General features: G+C 51.4%; 6 protein-coding genes across 6 annotated transcripts; 3 read left to right on the plus strand and 3 right to left on the minus strand.

Moving 5' to 3' along the window:
- Positions 1-3,036: 3,036 nt before the first annotated feature.
- Positions 3,037-4,546, minus strand: SAPIO_CDS3260 (Uncharacterized protein C24B11.08c; the record flags this gene model as incomplete). Its single annotated transcript, XM_016786092.1, has 4 exons — positions 3,037-3,210; positions 3,276-4,041; positions 4,115-4,289; positions 4,354-4,546. The coding sequence occupies 4 exons, from the start codon at positions 4,544-4,546 to the stop codon at positions 3,037-3,039; spliced, it is 1,308 nt and encodes a 435-aa protein (XP_016644098.1).
- An 805-nt stretch (positions 4,547-5,351) lies between these two features.
- On the plus strand, positions 5,352-6,507 carry SAPIO_CDS3261 (RNA recognition domain-containing protein; the record flags this gene model as incomplete). The annotated part of the gene is made up of 4 exons (XM_016786093.1): positions 5,352-5,403; positions 5,462-5,587; positions 5,667-5,776; positions 5,848-6,507. 4 exons carry the CDS (start codon positions 5,352-5,354, stop codon positions 6,505-6,507), a joined length of 948 nt encoding a protein of 315 aa, XP_016644099.1.
- Positions 6,508-10,684: 4,177 nt separating this feature from the next.
- On the minus strand, positions 10,685-11,980 carry SAPIO_CDS3262 (uncharacterized protein; the record flags this gene model as incomplete). The annotated part of the gene is made up of 2 exons (XM_016786094.1): positions 10,685-11,530; positions 11,711-11,980. The coding sequence occupies 2 exons, from the start codon at positions 11,978-11,980 to the stop codon at positions 10,685-10,687; spliced, it is 1,116 nt and encodes a 371-aa protein (XP_016644100.1).
- Positions 11,981-12,397: 417 nt separating this feature from the next.
- Positions 12,398-13,944, minus strand: SAPIO_CDS3263 (uncharacterized protein; the record flags this gene model as incomplete). The annotated part of the gene is made up of 4 exons (XM_016786095.1): positions 12,398-12,929; positions 13,192-13,684; positions 13,753-13,825; positions 13,894-13,944. The coding sequence occupies 4 exons, from the start codon at positions 13,942-13,944 to the stop codon at positions 12,398-12,400; spliced, it is 1,149 nt and encodes a 382-aa protein (XP_016644101.1).
- Positions 13,945-14,639: 695 nt separating this feature from the next.
- Positions 14,640-15,839, plus strand: SAPIO_CDS3264 (uncharacterized protein; the record flags this gene model as incomplete). The annotated part of the gene is made up of 5 exons (XM_016786096.1): positions 14,640-14,679; positions 14,744-14,783; positions 15,093-15,469; positions 15,549-15,757; positions 15,819-15,839. The coding sequence occupies 5 exons, from the start codon at positions 14,640-14,642 to the stop codon at positions 15,837-15,839; spliced, it is 687 nt and encodes a 228-aa protein (XP_016644102.1).
- A 750-nt stretch (positions 15,840-16,589) lies between these two features.
- Positions 16,590-17,471, plus strand: SAPIO_CDS3265 (uncharacterized protein; the record flags this gene model as incomplete). Its single annotated transcript, XM_016786097.1, has 3 exons — positions 16,590-16,616; positions 16,716-17,263; positions 17,378-17,471. 3 exons carry the CDS (start codon positions 16,590-16,592, stop codon positions 17,469-17,471), a joined length of 669 nt encoding a protein of 222 aa, XP_016644103.1.
- Positions 17,472-18,212: the final 741 nt, after the last annotated feature.

Consider the following 18,212-nt stretch of genomic DNA (forward strand, 5'->3'; position numbering starts at 1 on the left):
AGCACCCATTTTACTGTACTTCTGAGGTACTTGGTACCTAGATCATGATTTTCTCTCGATCTGTCAATGTAGTGGGAGTATGAGGGAGACTTGTCTCTTTTTTACTCCTGAGTCCACCATCGCCCATAGTGTCAGGCAATTGGACCACTTCGTACCAGGGAGGTGTCTTCACAAATGCGCTCCCGTATTAGCGTATGTACCACCGTTTATGGTATGTACCCCGTATTTCCACCCCAGAATCACAGGGAACAGACCTTCGAATCGAAGCCACGAGACGCGACCAATTTCTGGAAGCAAAGATCGATGCCATTCCTTCTTCTCCGTTGCACACCTCTCATGACATCTGGCCGACTCCACTGAAGGGAGAGCGCGCTGAATGTTGCCCTGAACTCTAAGAAACAGGTATTAGTAGAAACCCATTATTGACGATGAATAATCTCAGGGCGAGCCAGTGAAATGAATGCAAGTGCTTGCGTCCGCGAATGTGGCTTGGATAGAGGCAGATCGAGATGTCTGAAGAAGCCCATTCGCTCAACAGGATTCAAGCCCCTCCATGAAGTAGCATTAAACTCATCAATCACAATCACAAGCTTAAACTGCCTCCAAATCTGCTTCGTAAGTTCAGGCGCGAAGTGCAAGCCTCGAAGGAATCGGCTACGCCTCAAAGACGACTAAAGCCACCAAAACCTAATCCCCACAGCAGGAAACGGCATCTGCTCAACAGACGAACAGACCCGAATCGCGGTCCCTTCCTGAATCTTCAGGAAAAGGAGTCCGAGGCACGCTACCTGCGTACCCTGTGGTGTAGCAATGGGCAAAGAAGCTAATATTTCGCGCGCTAATTCTCAGACCGCATGAAATCCCCGGAAAAGTGAAATTACTGGAGATATCATTGGCACATTGGAGTTCAGTATCCTTGCCAAATTGTACACGGCAAAGTACTTGTACTTACTTTACTTCCAACGGCCGGACCGGTTATTCGACCAGGCCCAGAGGTAAGTGCAGTGCAGCATGCATTCGAGGATGGCGCCCGTTCAAGGCCCACTAACGGAGATGTTCCTGCCAAGACCTTCCACGAAACATTGCTCCCGGGTATTTCACACCACCAAAGCCCAAAGTTGTTGTTTGGAGACATGTCCGGTTGCGCACCCATACGCAGGACGAAGTAAGCGGGAATGAGTGTCAAAGACAAGTCTCGAAGCCTCCCGGTAATGGAAATTGTAACACGCTCCAACATCCCTGCATCGATATCATCTTTTATCCTTTTGGTTGCTCAACAAGTCAGAGAGGCAACCAGGCCGAAAACAGGGGTAAAGGGGACAAGACACAGCGTTGGACATCTGATGGGTGGGATCAGAGGACGAAATTTGTCTCGGTCATGGTTGTGGTATTATTGTGCTTCATAATATTACTACGAGGCATCCATTGAGGTGTAAGAAGCACGAAGTAATATTACTTCCAATTACTTGGGACAGATGACTGACTTGAACCCCTGACCGACTCCGTCCAGATGCGTCCCTTTTTCGCCGCTAGCTTCCCGTTGCTGCATGGCGCAGGTACCAGTTCAAGGTTCACCTGACATAGGAACAAAATGGGTTATCTAAGCACAGTTAGCCTTGCTTCAAAGTTCATACTGTATCAATAGACTCTTACCCCTGGAGACAACACTCAACGGAAGTAATGAATACCACTATCATTTGGTCAGCTCCAATAGATACGATAATACGACCTGCACTACACTGCACTAACGTGACAACGTGATCAATTGATCTTTTTCGCTTTTTCGGATTGCTTGCGGGCATAAATGGCAAGCCGAGGATATCACATTTCCTAAAAGGCACGAGAAGGTTTCGTCGCTTGTTGCTTCGAACCCTAGGAGAAACTCAGGGCAAGGTTCCAAAACAGTCTGAGACTCCTTTGTGGAGAGCTCCTCACACCACCATCCAAGACATTCTCGCACGTCAGAGGCTGTTTCCTCAGTTTGCCATTGAAGTGGAGAGCTTTCCCTTGGTTTGGGCCCTCAAGAAGGGGTTACGAGATGTTTCAGATCGCCCAGATGCATCAACAACTCCCTTGCAGAGCGAGTGCCTGTGAGGACCGTGTTCTTGGTGAGCGTTGTATATGACGCATTGATAAATTCCACATTTTGACGCTAGGCACAACATCTTCCAACTACCGATTGGACCGGGAGGTGACGTGCTCGAAGAACAACCTAAATCCATAAATTGATGAAGACAAAATGGTTTATCTTCCAGGAAAGAGAGAAATGAGTCGATGTTAGCCGAACCATCGAGGGCCAGTGTTGTCAGGAATGCACCTCATTTCCCCCCGGTCATCTATGATAATGTCTCATCTCCGGCGTTAATATTACGGACCGCTCCGCAGAAAAAAAAAAGTGAAGGTGTTCGGCTAATATATTAATATCATTCAAACAGCTATAATGCGCGAGCAAACATTTACAAGAACTTAGCTGTAGCATGGACAATTGGGCAACAAGGTAGTGGAGCTTCTCCATAGTGAAAGCTTGCGCTATACGAAGTACAACTTCAATATATCAAGATCGGGCCGGGAACTGCGCCGAAAGATATCTCGTTCGATGGCCTGCATTCCTATGAATACTAACTTATGTATGAATACCGTGAGCAGTCGTTGAAAGCAACTCGTAGTTGTCCGGTTCTTCCCTAAGTTGTCCTTGACACGCCGCAAGGCTCCACCATTATGATCAGCACCCATGCGACAACGAGCACATCACAATTTTAGGACAGTCTGCATGAACTGTCTACGACGTGGTGTTGGCCGACTTTGATTCCCTGCGTTTTTCATTTATGAAGAAAAAGATACTGAAGACTCCCAAAATATATCCATGAACTCCAGATGCCAATGCCAACAACAGAACCCATATACACGAGTCGATCCCATCACCAAAGCGGGGGAGTGTAGTGTACAGTCAAATCCATAAAAAACAGGCCCAGCGATATCCAGCTTTATTAGGACCTTCCTTCCTCCCAATCAAATTGTCTCCTGTCGTTCATTCCCTCAGTTCTCCTTTGATCGCAGCTTCTTGAGCCTGGTGGCACCCTCAAATAGGCCTCGGTCAACTGCCGCGGCAACGGTTAAAGTGCCTCCAATAACGGCACACAAACCAGTCAGGAATCCGGTAAATGTTTTGCTCTTCTGCTCTCGGTTAATGACCTTCATGGGAGAGATATCCTACAACGTAGCGTTAGTAACTGTAAAAACCTCGCAGATCAGAGTAAAGATGTTCTATGGCTTACATAGGAAAAGAAGACGCCTGGAATTCCACCCTTGGCATGGAATTTCTCCTCATGGTCTTCGTCGTTTCCTCCGCTTAGACTACGCTTGTGAATAGTAACGGAATACTGGTGGGTCTCGACACTTCCATCGCCAGCGGCTCCCAAGGCACCGAGGCTGGCACTGTCTCCCTGAATGATGTTGCGGACCTTTTTCTCCCAACCAAGTGGCAAGTAAGAAGTTGGCACAATCTTGACAAAGTACATGAAGTTGAAATTCGAGTCGCTGGTGTCCTGGCGAGTACCGTCGAGAGGATTTAGGTGATGGTTAGTCCAAGGCAGCGCGTTCGGGCCAAGCTTCCTCGTGACGTCCTCCGGCAGCTGGGGGCCGAATCGAAGGGAGTGAATGATGTGGGTGAAGTCGTGCTTGACATTGTTCGGGCCAGGCTCCCAGTAGTTCTTGAGGTCGTGAACATGGTGGTGGCCGTTGCTGAAGCTTCGACCGGGGGCAAGGTGGAAGTTTCCTATAACCTTGTTGACCCGGAGAGCGCCTTCGATGCGGCAGCCTTCCGCCTTCTGTTCCATCAGCTTCTCGGAATAGTGCTCGCGCTCACACTGCTCGACGTTCTCCCCGCTACCAAAGGCCCAGCCAGCCCGAGCGTACGCCTCCCTGACCTCCTCGCAAGTGTTGCAGCAGCCCTTCTTTTGCGCATTGGGCGGCGCGTCGGCACCGTAGCACCCGCCACAGTAGTTGGGGTCGAGATGGATAGCTACCTCATTCTCGTTACGACTGCCGTCAAGGTTGTAAGCCCATGTTCGGCTCCGGTGGCATGAAGAGTAAGTTCAGGGGACCATGAACTTACAGCGCCTTGACATCGATCACGCCGCCACCCTCAGAGCTGGGTCGCAGACGGACTTTATTAATGCCGTGCATGATGCCATGCTGCTGTTCGCCAGAGACGTCCATCACGTCGAGGGTGAGAAGCTCGCACGGGACCTTGGGGAAGGTTACGTTCAGGTGGATTTCCATGCGCTCGCCTAATTGGTATGGCAAGTTAGCTCCCAACCTTGCAACTAAGGAGTATCAGCGATGGTTGCTTACCTCTTCCCTTGTCAACAATCAGCTCCGGTTGGATGATTATCGTGCGGTAGTCCCTCCATTCTCCCCAGGCCAAGTATAAGACGATGATGAGTGATACTATGGTGACAATACCACCAGAGGTTGTCCTAATCCTAGCCTCATCCACCGTTTTCGTGAAGGCATCAAGCCTTGTGAACCGCGATTTCGGCGCCATCGTGAGGGAGCGAGAGAGGGCGGGGGATCAAACCACCCTCCAGAGTCGCAAGAAGTCAGGCGGGAAATATGCTGTCGGCGAGCTTCAGCGCAACTAGAAAAAACAGGATGGAGAATGATTGAAATCTAATGAGCTGTTCAAGGCCAATACTAGGAGATTGGCATTGAAGGATGCCCCCAATTGCAGGCGGTGTTTCGCAGGAATGGAGATGAGAGTTGGCAGTTGAGATCGGGTTGGCAATGAAATTTGTGGCCAGAATTCGCTTTGGACACTTTGGCAGGTAAGGCTGGACCTGGGCCTTGCGTCAGCTGGGCGGCTGGTCCCCTGCAAACCGGTCTCAAGGTCCGTCTCGGTTCCTGGGCGATTGCGTAAACTAAACTACTTTGGTACTTCATGGTACGGTTTACTCCATATGCAATGATTGGCCCTCGGAAAATCCTCGTTTGAGCCCAGCCCAGCTCCAAAGCATCCAAGCTCCAAGGCTGGGAGGAACAAATGAACAGTGAAGCTCGATTCACTCTCATTGGTTATCAGCATCAGTTTTCAACTTCTCACCTTGTCAATCCCAAGGCTGACCAGTTCACATTCCAACTTCATCCCCAAATCCACTTGAAGATCCTCAGTAAATTTCTCCCAATACCAGCAACAACATCACTACAGTACTCCATTACCATATTTGACGCCATTGACATTCATAGATTGGCCACTATACATTCTTTTGTTCTCTCGCACTCTTGCTCTCACCTTTCCGTGCTGTGCCTGTATCTTTTTTTTTTCCTGAGCATAGAGACACTCTGCACTTACCATGTCCACCAAACCGCCCTCCCGTGTTGTCTTCGTAGGCAACATCCCATATGGTACACCCATCTTTTCTGACGACCTATGAGGCATGGGAATTCTGCTAATTTTACCCAGACCTCTCCGAGGAACAGATCATTGAGATCTTCAGCAGCGCAGGAAAGGTGCTTAACTTTCGCCTTGTCTACGACCGGGAAACGGGACGACCTAAGGGCTTTGGATTCGCCGAGTACCCCGACGCAGGTATGGGTTATCGCAATATGTTTGCTTACCCTTTTATGAAGTCCCAAATCATTCTCTAACCATCCATACCTTGTCTTAGACTCCGCATCCTCCGCTGTTCGTAACCTCCACAACTTCGAGATCAAGGGTCGGCGACTAAGGGTAGACTTCTCCAACGAAGGAGGAGCCGACGACGAAGACGGCGAGAACGTATGTGCATGTGCACCAGATCCCTATATTTTCAGGAAGTGGACTTGGCTAATATGCTAACCATTGACCAGCCATCTGGAGTTCCTTCCAGCAGTGCTTATCAATCGAACGGCATGGGCGGCCTCGCCCCCCAATCTCAAGGCGCCTCCCTCCCGCCTCTGCCCGCTGGAAAAGACCTACCGCCCGGCGTCACATGTACCGATGCGATTTCGAGAACACTTAACACTCTTCCTCCCGCGCAACTTCTCGACATTCTAACCCAGATGAAAGTCTTGGCGACGACCGAACCCAATCGAGCGACAGAGCTCCTTCAGCAAGCTCCTCAGTTATCATACGCCGTCTTCCAAGCTCTCCTCCTCATGAACTTAGTCTCCCCAGAGGCCATCTCCTCTGTGATCGATGCGGGAGCGGCGCCTCCTGTGCCGCCGCAGCAGGCACCTCCCCTTGGTTATCCTCACCCTCAACAGCCTGTCACCGGCTATCCAGGTGTGACTAGTCCCATCGCAACGAATACTCCCCCGACAGCGGCTGCTCCATATGCCCCACCCCCGCCCGTCGCGCAGCCCACCTATGGGGCGCCGGCACCTGCAGCTCCCGCTCCTGGCCAAGACCCGGATGCTCTGATGCGTGCGGTTATGGACCTCCCACAAGCTACTATTGACGCCTTGCCCGAGGCCGAACGAGCGCAAATTCTTGCCCTGCGAGCCGGTTTCATGTCGCAGCGCCGTTAGAGGAGGGGTAGTCTTAGTATCCCGGCGTGGAAGTGGAATCATGACGTGGGCGTTACATCAATGAGGGGAGGCCAATGGTTAAGGCTCAGTTTGGTGTGAGGATGGGAAAATATTACCAAGATACCCAGGTTAGAAACGAATTTCGGAATGGCACGTATAACGGTTCCCTAGCACTATTACCTAGCCCTGATGCCAGTGCATAACCTACGCGGCAGCTCGCTTCTTAGGCATCCGGTCTACGGATTGCCTACAAGTCCAATGTCTCTCTCAAATCCCAAGGAACATTGATGTTGCGTGGCCGGGGATTCTCCAGAAAGCCGCCCATCGCCAAGTCGCTCCTTCCTTCTCACATGCCACCCCTAAACCCACCCTCCGCTCCTTCCGCCAACTTCACACCGTCCCCCAAAAGCCTGCTTATGTGTTATATATCATAATCATGCCCCGGTTTATCACCAGCAGCCGATGGCCCGATGGTCAGAGGACGCAGCGAGGAAGCGAAGGGAGCAGGAAACTGAGTTCGAGCCCTGACGAGGGCGAAAACTTTAGGGGCCGATCCACGAGCGACCGCGGGTGCCCAGGGGTCGAGTAAACAAATTCCTGTGCTAAAGAAGATCCCCATCCCTTAGGGTGATTCCAGGGTGGTTCTGCAGGCGCGCAAGTCCCGACGGGGTAACAAGGGCGACAAGGTATTTTTTTGGGGTATTAATTCCTTTTTTTTTTTATCTTTTGTTAAAGGGGTTGGCATGAAGTTGGAATTTGAAGTCACGATCAAATCCTCCACTACCCACGGTCCGGATTTCGATATATCTATGAAATTAATAGTTATTTGGTCTCGTAGCACCTCCTCTCCCACCTGTCTACGGAGTTCCTTATTCCTACTCGGTACAGCACTGCACATTCTGCATAGATCATTATGGATGGACGAGACGTGACAGCAGGGCTCTTCACAACATTTATCACGAAGGCTACTCCAGCGTGCTATAGGCATGTGTCGTAACCAGCAAGGGTGCCGAGCCGGGTTTGTTCGGGGTGGATTCGGAGGTGAGAACATCTCCGTAAAGGACGAGGGGGATCTTTCTGTTGAATTGGGAGGCGAAGAAGTGGACAGTTTCAGTGTCGATGGGGATGCTGGGCAAGCTTTATCTTGTTCGAGGGCGGATTGTTATCAGATCGGCGGGGGGGTTCGTAACGATTGCTTATCACCGTGTCGATGAGGTCAACGGCCTGCTTGGGAGAATGGGAGAGAAAAGAAGAAGAAGAAATCAATCACGAGTATCCTCATTCTAAAAGAAAGCCAACAATATACGCAAGTTTGGATGCCGATCAATGTTGTCTACTTTAAGTCTCTGTGAATTCTAATCTCAACACTCAAGCCCCTACCCCTACGGCTCTTTCGGTTCCTCTCTCGCTCACCTCTATGCATCACCCCCCTTGCTTCGATATTTCGATAAGCATCTCCCTCATGGGTTCAGTGTTCCCCACCAACCCGGCGCCAAGACTGGGGTTACAGTCCTCATCTGCGGGCACCCACAGTTCGGATCCACGTCATTCGTGGGGGGTATCACCAACGACGCAGCCCTCGAGAACTTGTGGGGTCATTGGCGGCATACTGTATAATCGTCGACGGCCGGGGGGGTTTCTTGGAGATGTCGTAAAGTCTAGAAAAAGAACATGATTTGTTCCGCAGACACCTACGGGGGTGGATGCCACAGCTAAGAAGAAGGTTCTGTGCATGCCGCTGTCGCGGGCTGAGGCGCTCTGATTGAAGTCCTTCGAGGGAATCGGAAGAGCCCATGCGAGATCCGCGTCGTATCCTTAGAACCTCTAGCGAACTAGGCCGTGGGGTGAACTCAACGAACTACAATAGGGCCATCGGCGCCGATGCGCGGATAACGTAGTCCTCTGGCCATGCAATACTTGATATCCTGGGACGTCTTACAGGCAGTGGCTATGTATGAGGAAACGGCTTATAGCTCCCAACTACCTTCTTGAATGTAGGGGAGAGAGAAGCGTCCTCCAGCAGCTCCACCAACACTATTATAGCCATGGTAGGTCCTGCCGAGGACACACACTATATTAATCCTACACTCAATCGGTGCTGTGGAGGCAGCTCAAAATCGAGTGAGTTCGCAAGTGGAGGACAAATCCCTTTTCCGGAACCGCATCATGGGAACAACTTGGGCACCAACAGAGCCCGATTCTTAAAACCGGTCAAACATCATCAGGAGGTCACCATCGTGGAACCTGCATTCCATAGTAGTTTATCATCACCCAAAACTTTGGCACGTTTCTCACCACCCAAAGACCGAGGTACAACGAACTCAATATCGCTATTTTGAGTCTAGCGTGAGACTAGCAGAACGTTGTCGCCTCGATGGAACTGGACGAGCTCGACTTGACGTCATGCAAATGACTGTTGCTTAAGACAGAGCGCTCTCAAGGGATATGGAATATTCCGACTCTCAGGATCGCCCCGGGGAAATAAAAATTGAACATGCCTATCGGAGGCAGAGGTCGGCAAAGGAAGCCTTCAAATATCACGGTGGTTACCCCTGCACCATTTGGCGCCACGCAGCTGTGCATCCGCATCGCCTGCAGTTCCCTGGTCACTTCCGACTGGTTCTTGAGAAGTCCCGAATATCGGAGCGTTCCCGGGGCTTTATATGAACTGTCCAAGGTCGCTTGGCCTTACTCTTCTGGGAGTTCTCTCACGGCCTGGTCTGGATCTGGAGCCTCGGTTAGACTGCCATCGTGAGTGTTGCTTCACCTAGGTGCAGTCTAGGGCCAGACTTTTGGACCGGCCTCCCTCTGTATGACGAGGGTGAACACGAGACCTGAAATGGCCAAAGAATATCTTTCGAATATACACGTTTATGGTTTGGGTGCCCAGTTTGTCCCCCGAACGCATTGATATTCACTAGGTCTCGCTACTCTTAAGAACACAAGACGATCGCGTATCATGAGTATATTAGAAATCTATTGATTACCCTACGACCTCTGCTACCGTCCGAGATCTCATCCAGGATTATCGTGCTCACTGGTCAAGATGTTGGATCATTCTGCAAGTTGCGAAGGCGACGCAGTGCCGGCATCAAACAAACACTCTCCCCAGAAAACTCTGTTGCCTGACGCGCTCGTTTCCCTTTTCATACCTCACCAGCAACCCATTACAATCACACTAGACGGCCCAGCCATCGGAGGCCTGGCGCTTAGTTCCATCCTCGTTGTTCACTTTGTGCAGCCTTTATATTCAGAGGTTCTAATTGCGGTTACCGCCTTGTTCTTCCTCATTTACCATGACTACCGTAACTACCTCAGCCTTGGACCCGGTGGTACGCCGTCCACGTTTAGGGGATATCTCAAAGTGAGCTGGTTTCGTCTCTGGGCGCTTCGGGACTTGTTCACTCCACCACCCACCACTTCGGTCATCACTCCCTCGAGCGGCATCTTAAAGAACCACCCACTACCGTATCGGGCGGGCCCTAGACCGGTCGTTGCTGGAGTTATTCCCCAGCGGCAGCTTGATCAACGAGGCCCCGACGAAACCTACTTGGGCTTGCGACGGACCATTGAGACTGTCGCTGCGACACATCCCACGAAACTTGCAGCTGATACGTCATGTTTTGAAAAGCACAGTGTCGGTCTGTTTGCCAGGCATCCCATTAATGAAACCTGCCAAGGAGAGATTCTCCACATCCATCCCTCAGATCGCTCGATGCATATGAACTTGCACCCGGAAGACATTAAAGTTGTACTTGAAAAGGGGTGGGGCCAGAGACACCCTCTCGCTAAAAAGGCGTGGTTTGGGCGTCTGCCTGTCCCAGAGACATTCACCCTCGTCTATGCTCCTCGTGGTATGACCCAACTCTCCTAGCTAGCTTGGTCTTGGCGGACAGGCCTATGATACTAACGTATAGATGCAGATGAGGGCGAACTGCAGATTGTCTGCCGCATTATCGAGGCCGCCGTGTGGTTTGTGATGACAGAAGACCTTCGAGTCGAAGTTGCGTAAGAGGGACAATGACGTCTAGAGGATATAACTGCCCCAAAAAAGTAGAGGATAATATCTTAGAGAGAATCCCACATACAGCGCAAAATGAATAGAAGCAGCAATGTGCCTTTATACACGGAAAGATGGCAGGCTTCTGCCAGACAATAAAAAGCGAAAACGGCCTCCTTATTCGTCGTGGTGGTCTTGATTCTTGGACGACTGCTTGAATCGCTCCCTCCCGAAAGAGAGCCGAGCTTCCACAACTCGACCATCGAAGTTTCGGCCGCCCATCAGCTCGACGCAAGCTTCGGCAGCTTCGGGGCTCCTAAACTTCACTGACACGTAGCCTTCAGGTTCCAGGTCGTAGAGAACGACATTGGTAACGTCACCCAGCTTCTCGCATTCCTCGCGGATGTCCTCCTTGATTTCGAGGAGAGCTGCGGGGTCTTCGTCGAGCTCCTGTAGGGTAAACATGTGCTTGAGAATGACAACCTTTGACTTGCGGTCAGCACCCTCTTCGCCAGGGTATGGCAAATCGTCATCCCAGTCGGCCAACTTGGCGTCTAGTTTTTGCGTCTTCCGAATGATCTTTTGTCGGTCTCTTTCGCTCTTTTGGGGCTTCTGGCCTTCTTGCCCTCCAGGTTTGCTTGAATCCTGGTCGTAGTTGGTTTTCTTATAGCTCGAGTCGGCTGGTTGGACTCGGATTTTGCCCTCGGTCAATCCAGAGCTCGTATACCTGAAATCAGTGTCATCGAGAAGCATAATGGCCATCTCGACTGATTGAGGCTTAAAGAAAACTACGAGCGCATCGCCTTTGAAATTTCCTTGCTCGTCGGTATACATCTTGATCCTAGGCTTGCCGCTGTCGATTTCTTCGGCAATCACGCCGCCCTTTTTGGAGAAGAGGTCGTAAACCTCGTCGACGGTCGCGTCGAACGGAAGACCCGTAACATAGACGGCAGTGTTTTGTCTGGGCGCCGGAGGGGCCTTGGCTTTCTTGTTCGGGCGTTGTCTCCTGCCCTGGCTTATGTCCTGTTACCCAGAAGCAAATTGCTCCGTTAGTTTCCCATTCTGTTTGGTCTCGCCTCGCCATGAAGATCTGTGTCTCTCTCCATTCCTCCTACTTCTCACAGCGGGATTTACGCTCGGCGGGCGAAAAAAAAGGGTCGTTCGTGTCGGAACAGCTGCTCTGGGCTGGCGGGCGCAGCTTACCTCGTCATCGTACGATGGGCCTGACTTCCTCTTCTTGGATTCAGTATCGAGATCGTAGGCACCGCCATCACCAGTTGTAGGGAGGATATCGCCATCCTCCTCGTCGTAGTCAACAGGGGCCCATGTCCTATTCGCTTGATTGAATTCGTACTCGGAACCGTCGTCGTGGACGGCAATGTATGTTTTGCTTTGAAGGGAGAAGGAGATGCGCTCGTCTGCCCCGAAATCCTCCACATTTGTGGGGAAGGAGGTGACTGCATCAGAGGCCATTGTTGCAGCCTTCACTTTTTGTGGGCGGATTCTAGATCTAGAACTTCTAGGCAGTTGCTTGATGTCAAGAGCGTTTGTGAATTGAAGATTATTTTCGGCTTAGGTCCATTGCAAGGCAATGAAGAGATCGCAGAACTTGTGGTTGACCTTTCATGTGGGGCGGACAGCTGTGGAAGGAAGCTCAGTCCAAACCAGTGCACAAACTGTACAAGACACTGTGAAAGATGAGACACCAAGTGCTTCTCATCAGAATCACTTCAGGGAATATCAGCTTGTATCAGCAGAGTGTAGCTTGCAATTCGCATCATTATTTCATAGTCCTGGTTTTTTTTTTTTACTAGTAGTCGACCTTCCCCCTTCCATGTATTGGCAGATTACCAGGAGCGAACGAGGGACTTTTGTTTTTCATCTCTGCAACTACTTTTCTTCCACCGTCTTCTTCACCCCTTCAACAAAGGCCTGGATGGCTTCATCTCCTCCCATGGGCATACCCCCTCCTCGAATATAACCACCGTTTGCTACACTGATGCCAAGGGCATCTGCAATACCGGGAAGACCGCCATCCTTGAGTGCCAAGGACAAACTTGCGAGCGACTGGTGAAATTGGGGGCTGCGCAGAACCTTGTTGAGAAGAGCCTTCTTATCCCCTTGGGTCAGCGACGCACGCGCCGCTGCCAAGTCATCAAGAGAAGGATCGGCTACGGAAGCAGCTGTCCCGGAGCCAGCTGCGAGCATGATGACAGCCGGGGGCAGGAAGCTCAAGAGACTGTCCACATAATCCTCCGTCGCCGATTCGATCACTGGCAGGGTCGCCTCCTTCGGAAGGAGATGGGTCAAATAAGGATATGCATCTTTCTCTTCTTGTTGGCCAAGCCCTGGCGCTCCGGACAGGGAGTTCAAAAGGTTCCTTACGGCGGCAGATGCATCTTCGGTAGAGTATGAGGCGGCTCTGAAATATCAGTCATGTTAGCGCTGTCAGAATAGCACGCGCACTCAAGAGTCAGACAGGAACTAACGTGACAAGCACGAGCAACTGTCCACCATACTTGACAAGTAATTTGAAAGTCTAGAAGTACATGGCGGGGACACCTGCCCCGTTTCTCTATGCTTTTTAATAAAACAATCGGAACGCCGGGGCAGAGATGTAGCCCCGCCCGTATCTAGGTATGGTAGGTTAAAGCATCATGGTATTGCTTCGAGGAATCACCTACGCTCTCGCGCCGTCAGCACCACCCTCCCGAGCGCTTTGGCCTTCTTCTCGGACGTCCCCCCCTGTGGCATCAGGTCCAGCACCACCGCCTCCTCCCCGGCTGTGGTCGTGGCGACCTCGGGTTCCTTCGACGTCTTCCATCGTTTCATCATCATCATCATCGCGGTCATCGGTATTAATGACGGAGGCTAGCTCCTGGGAAATATCGACATCCTCGCCTTGTAGAAGAGCATCAACGATCTCGCCAATCTTACGATCGCGGGGGCTTAGCCAACTAGGGTCGCCATTCCGGGCCTGGGGCTTGGACTGGAGCCAGAAGAGATGTCGCAGGGAGGAGGAGGAGAATTTGAGGACGAAAATACGGCCGTTGGTCTTTGCGCTGGGATTCTCATTCGTGTAGGGGACGAAACGGCCATCGGTTGGGACCATTACGAGGTCTAGTTCGGGGTTGTCGAGGGGTGCGCTGCGCTCCCTCCAACAGAAATGGACGAGCTCTGGAAGGTGTGTTAGCGGCATTCCGAGCCATGACTGGGGATGAGGATCGCCGTTTGGGAAAATTTACCATCCTCAAGATAGAGATAAATGTAGCCCGGGGTCTGGCGTGGCTTCACTTTGTACGGCTGCGCCGTTGATTGCTACGTAGAGAGCTATATCAGTACCGATGCGAGATACCGTGAGATGGCTCGAATCGCGAGATCCTTACGTCAACGTCACAGATGCCGGCCTTAAACGTGATGATCGGAGCTATAGACATGGCTTGGTCGAGGTTGTAGAAAGATGGTACTTGGTGGAACAGGGCTCAGATAGAAAGAATTGTGATGGGTTTGGTAGAGTTGATCGAGGTATGGGTTTAGGGAAGGCTGAAGCTGGGGATTGATGGTTTGCAAAGGAAAAGAGAGCAGGAGCTCGAATGTTCAGGTGCTTGCTGCGAGTTACAAAGTCGAAAGTACTTTCGTGCATCAATGCGATGCCCAACATTTGAAGGGCAGGCAGCTGGAAGGCTGTCGCGTCAGCTTGACCCAATCACATGCAAGGAACCGATGATTGTCAGCCATTTCGGACCTATGTTCACTAATTGACGGTCCGTCAATGGGTTTCATTGGATGGGCTTCCGTATCTGAGCTGCAAGTGAGGGCAAGTGGGGCAACCTTCTGGGCCAAGTCCCTTCTTTGCAGGCAGGCGGGACCCTGCTGTCCTTCGTTACCTAGTCGACTCACCAAAAGTCTCAATTCTCCTGACCCTCCCCTCCCCACTCTAGTTTTATTAAGAAAAAATTCGTTACCATGACCGCAACCCCGCCGCCACCTTTTTGGGCGCCTTCAAAAACCCAAACACCTCCCCTCCTCAATCCAATTCCTGCCGTCTTCATCCCCCATTTTCCCAACCATCCAATCTTCTCATTCCAAGAGTCTCAACTTACCCTTACGAGATCCTCTACAATCCTTCAAAATGGGCTTCACCGACCTTCTTTCTGATGCTGGTCTCTCCAGTGCGTCTAGACTCCTGTCCTAGTTTCACAGTTGAGGCACCCAAGCTTGTCTAACTTGCCTCAGTGCTCAACAGCTGGGTGACGACTCGCTCCTACATCGTTGGGTAAGTTCCGAGTTTGGATTTTCGTCACCTAGCTTCACTGGAGCTGCCTGCCATTCCCTCGCTTGTTTCCCTTTCGTCTTTGGGTTTTATGATGAGATCAATTGGTCCGTGTTTCTGAGGCAGCCTCAAGACCTGCTACTTGAACGAGACAGCAAAGCACAAAGTGCAACTCTGATCCCAATTCTTCCGACAATATTTTCTGGGCACATCTTTCCCTAATACTGGACTTTTCCTTATTGTCGCTTCCTGAATTGAGTTGTTTACTCGCCATGGCATATGTGAATCCTCCCTGCTAATGATGGGATTTAGAGATGCTCCCTCCCAGGCTGATGTTGCCGTCTACAAGGCCATCCAGACCGCTCCTGATGCCGAGAAGTACGCCCACGCCGCCAGGTGGTACAAGCATATCGCCTCGTACGAGAGCGAGTTCTCGACTCTCCCCGGCGATGCCTCCAAGGCTTACAGCGCCTATGGCCCCGAGGCCACTGAGGTTGCTGTGAACCCCAAGGCCGCCGAGGCTGAGGAGGAGGAGGAGGATGTCGACCTCTTCGGCAGCGACGATGAGGAAGAGGATGCTGAGGCCGTCAGGATCCGAGAGGAGCGCCTTGCTGAGTACAGGAAGAAGAAGGAGGCCAAGCCCAAGCCCGCTGCCAAGTCGATCGTCACCATCGACGTCAAGCCCTGGGGTATGTTGAGGCCACTGATAGGAAGCATTCATGGGCCTTCGTTTTCTATTGAATTGGGCTGTTACTAACGTATTTTCAGATGACGAGACTGACATGGCTGCTCTCGAGGCCTCCGTCCGTTCCATCGAGAAGGACGGCCTCGTCTGGGGTGGATCCAAGCTTGTTCCTCTCGGTTTCGGTATCAGGAAGCTCCAGATCAACGTCGTCGTTGAGGACGACAAGATCAGCCTTGACGATCTTCAGGAGGAGATTGCCGAGTTCGAGGACTATGTGCAGTCTACCGATATTGTAAGTCGAAGAAGAGTCCACGGGTTTTGGCGACAGCTTTCTAACATGATTTCTTTGATAGGCTGCCATGCAGAAGCTCTAAAAGGTGCGCGACGTTTTACGACTTGGTTTCATGATTGTAGGGAAAATGAGGTATGGTGTCGGCCGGGAATCTTTTTTTACTCTTTACGTTCTACGAAGGTCCTTACAAAATGAACGTTATGGGATCGAGAGGTATTGATCTCGGTGATACTGCCTATGCATAGAGATGAGATGATGAAAACAATACGGAAGCCAAACGTGCTGTCACGCATTTTTGATGACTCTTTGATTCTCGTAGGCGTAACTTGCATTTGACCAACAGAGGTGATTGTTGTCTCGACGTTTGCCCCAACCATCAGGCGATGTGTAGACGCAACACGGTGAATACGCTGTCGCCCAGGTGCGCTGAACGCCTGATTATTCTCAACAATGTCTCTCCAGTCTATGGAAAACACAAAATTTCAATAATGACCCCGCGTCCTGACGAGAACGGTTGGAAAAAGCCCAACGCAAGGTGCTGTCTTGGACATCATGACATTGGCTGTGTTCGATTTTGTCATAGTGGGGCGAAAGCTGAGATCGATGGCGGGGTAATCGAAAGACCAACAATGGAAGAACTGGTCTTGGTACTTCGTAGTTTACATTCATCAAATCAATTGATTGAACGCGTCGACCGCGACCGACAGCGAATCAAACCCCAGCCCAATCCCAGAGTCTTCTTGCTTCCGCGACAACAATTCCCCAAGCCTTGCCGTGCTTTCCTCGATCGTCCAAAAATTAGCCTGCAGTTCATGGTGTGAGCTCGAACATCATGTACGGAGACCAGGGAAATAAACTCGTACGCCAGTCCAATCTAAAGAGCCTGAAGAACAGGCATATTCCCGATCCAGAAACCGAGAGTCTTTCGAGCTAATGATAGTCCTTGTTTGTATGTTAGGTTCTTCACGCGAAGAGAACGCAAAACCTCGCGCATCTTCCCCCGTACCAGACCGAACTTGTCCGCGCCGTAACGCGCGAAATACGAGACCTCGACGAAGATGTCACGGCTATCATGGAACCGTTTCAGGGGTCCTTTGTCCCGGCGGAGAACCCAGCAACGGCATGCACGCTATTAGTGAACTATATGGCTATGAGGAGAAATAAGCGGTGTCTACTGGCGTATCACCGGACGAGGACAGACAAGCTAGAGGAGCTCGTGTGGAAAGGCTACGACGTCGTGGACCTCTCCGGACAGCAAGTGAGAGACAAACTAGGAACTGCGGGGGGGAGTGGAAGCGGAGGTGCAGGTCCTACCGGAGGTGAGGGGAGCAAGAGCAGTCTGAGCCCGCCGGAGGAGGAATATGTGAGGGAGTATGGGGATTTGTTGGCGGCATACAAGGGCCAGTGGACAGACATTGATCTTACAGGCAGCTTGGAGCCGCCGAGGGATTTGTTCGTGGATGTGAGGGTGTTAAAGGACGCCGGAACAATAGAAACGGAGTATGGGTAAGTGTCACACTATGGAACCCGGATTCGTCATATCTACAGAACGGCCGCCTCTGCAATTTCGAAGCGAGGCAAAGCATGGGCCGCATTGCTAATGCGTTCGACCCCTTCTAGGCCGATTACCCTGACAAAGAACAGCCAGTTAAACGTGCGGCATGGCGACGTTGAGCGGTTGATTGCGCAAGGATACTTGCAGAAACTTGGCTGAGCGGAGCAGGATGAGAACCTCTCCAAAGGGTTTAAACTTCACAAACCTTGCATTCCTTCCTATCCGGCCCGCGATGCACCGACTCACGCCACCGGAGCTACAGCCCCGGGCTTATCCCTGAGCGGCGCTCCAACATAGCCGACGAAGCACGGAGACCGTGGGGGCATGGGGGGACAGGTGCGGGGATTCGGAGCACGCCTTAGCTTGCAGAAGCAGCGGGGCGATGATGCGAGGTTGCCTGCATCGGAAGTGATCAGATGCCAGCCTGTAAGCCATCCAGGCATTCATTTACGTGTTCAAATGTACAAATTCATTGGCACACTCGCTGCAGAAAGCATACGAAGTATATATATACGTAGAGGTCGCGGGATGCCGTTGGAGTATAAAGTTGGCTGGCCTGACCAGTAATATCCTTGTGCTACCCGAGCCTTCTTCCGAACCCGCCGGACCGTTATGATGCATCCCGAGTGGTCAAGTCGGGTTGAGGCTTGGGTTTGAAGTTGACTATCGCCAACTAAATCTTTTCTCCCGACGACGAAGTACGAAGTAGTCAGATCAACCAAGACTGCAAGGGCACGATCGAGGGCGGCTTCCTCTCCAAATACTGCCCTCATAAAGGCTCTTTTTGTGTAAATCGAGGGATCTCCAAACCAGCCGTGGATGTATCTGTCAGATGTCCCAGGAAAGCTTGGTATCAATTGATCATGCAATTGAGTCACAAAAATGAACAACCCGAGGCTT

Source organism: Scedosporium apiospermum, assembly GCF_000732125.1.
Source record: "Scedosporium apiospermum strain IHEM 14462 chromosome Unknown SEQ_SAPIO_0088, whole genome shotgun sequence".
Classification (NCBI taxonomy): Eukaryota; Fungi; Ascomycota; class Sordariomycetes; order Microascales; family Microascaceae; genus Scedosporium; species Scedosporium apiospermum.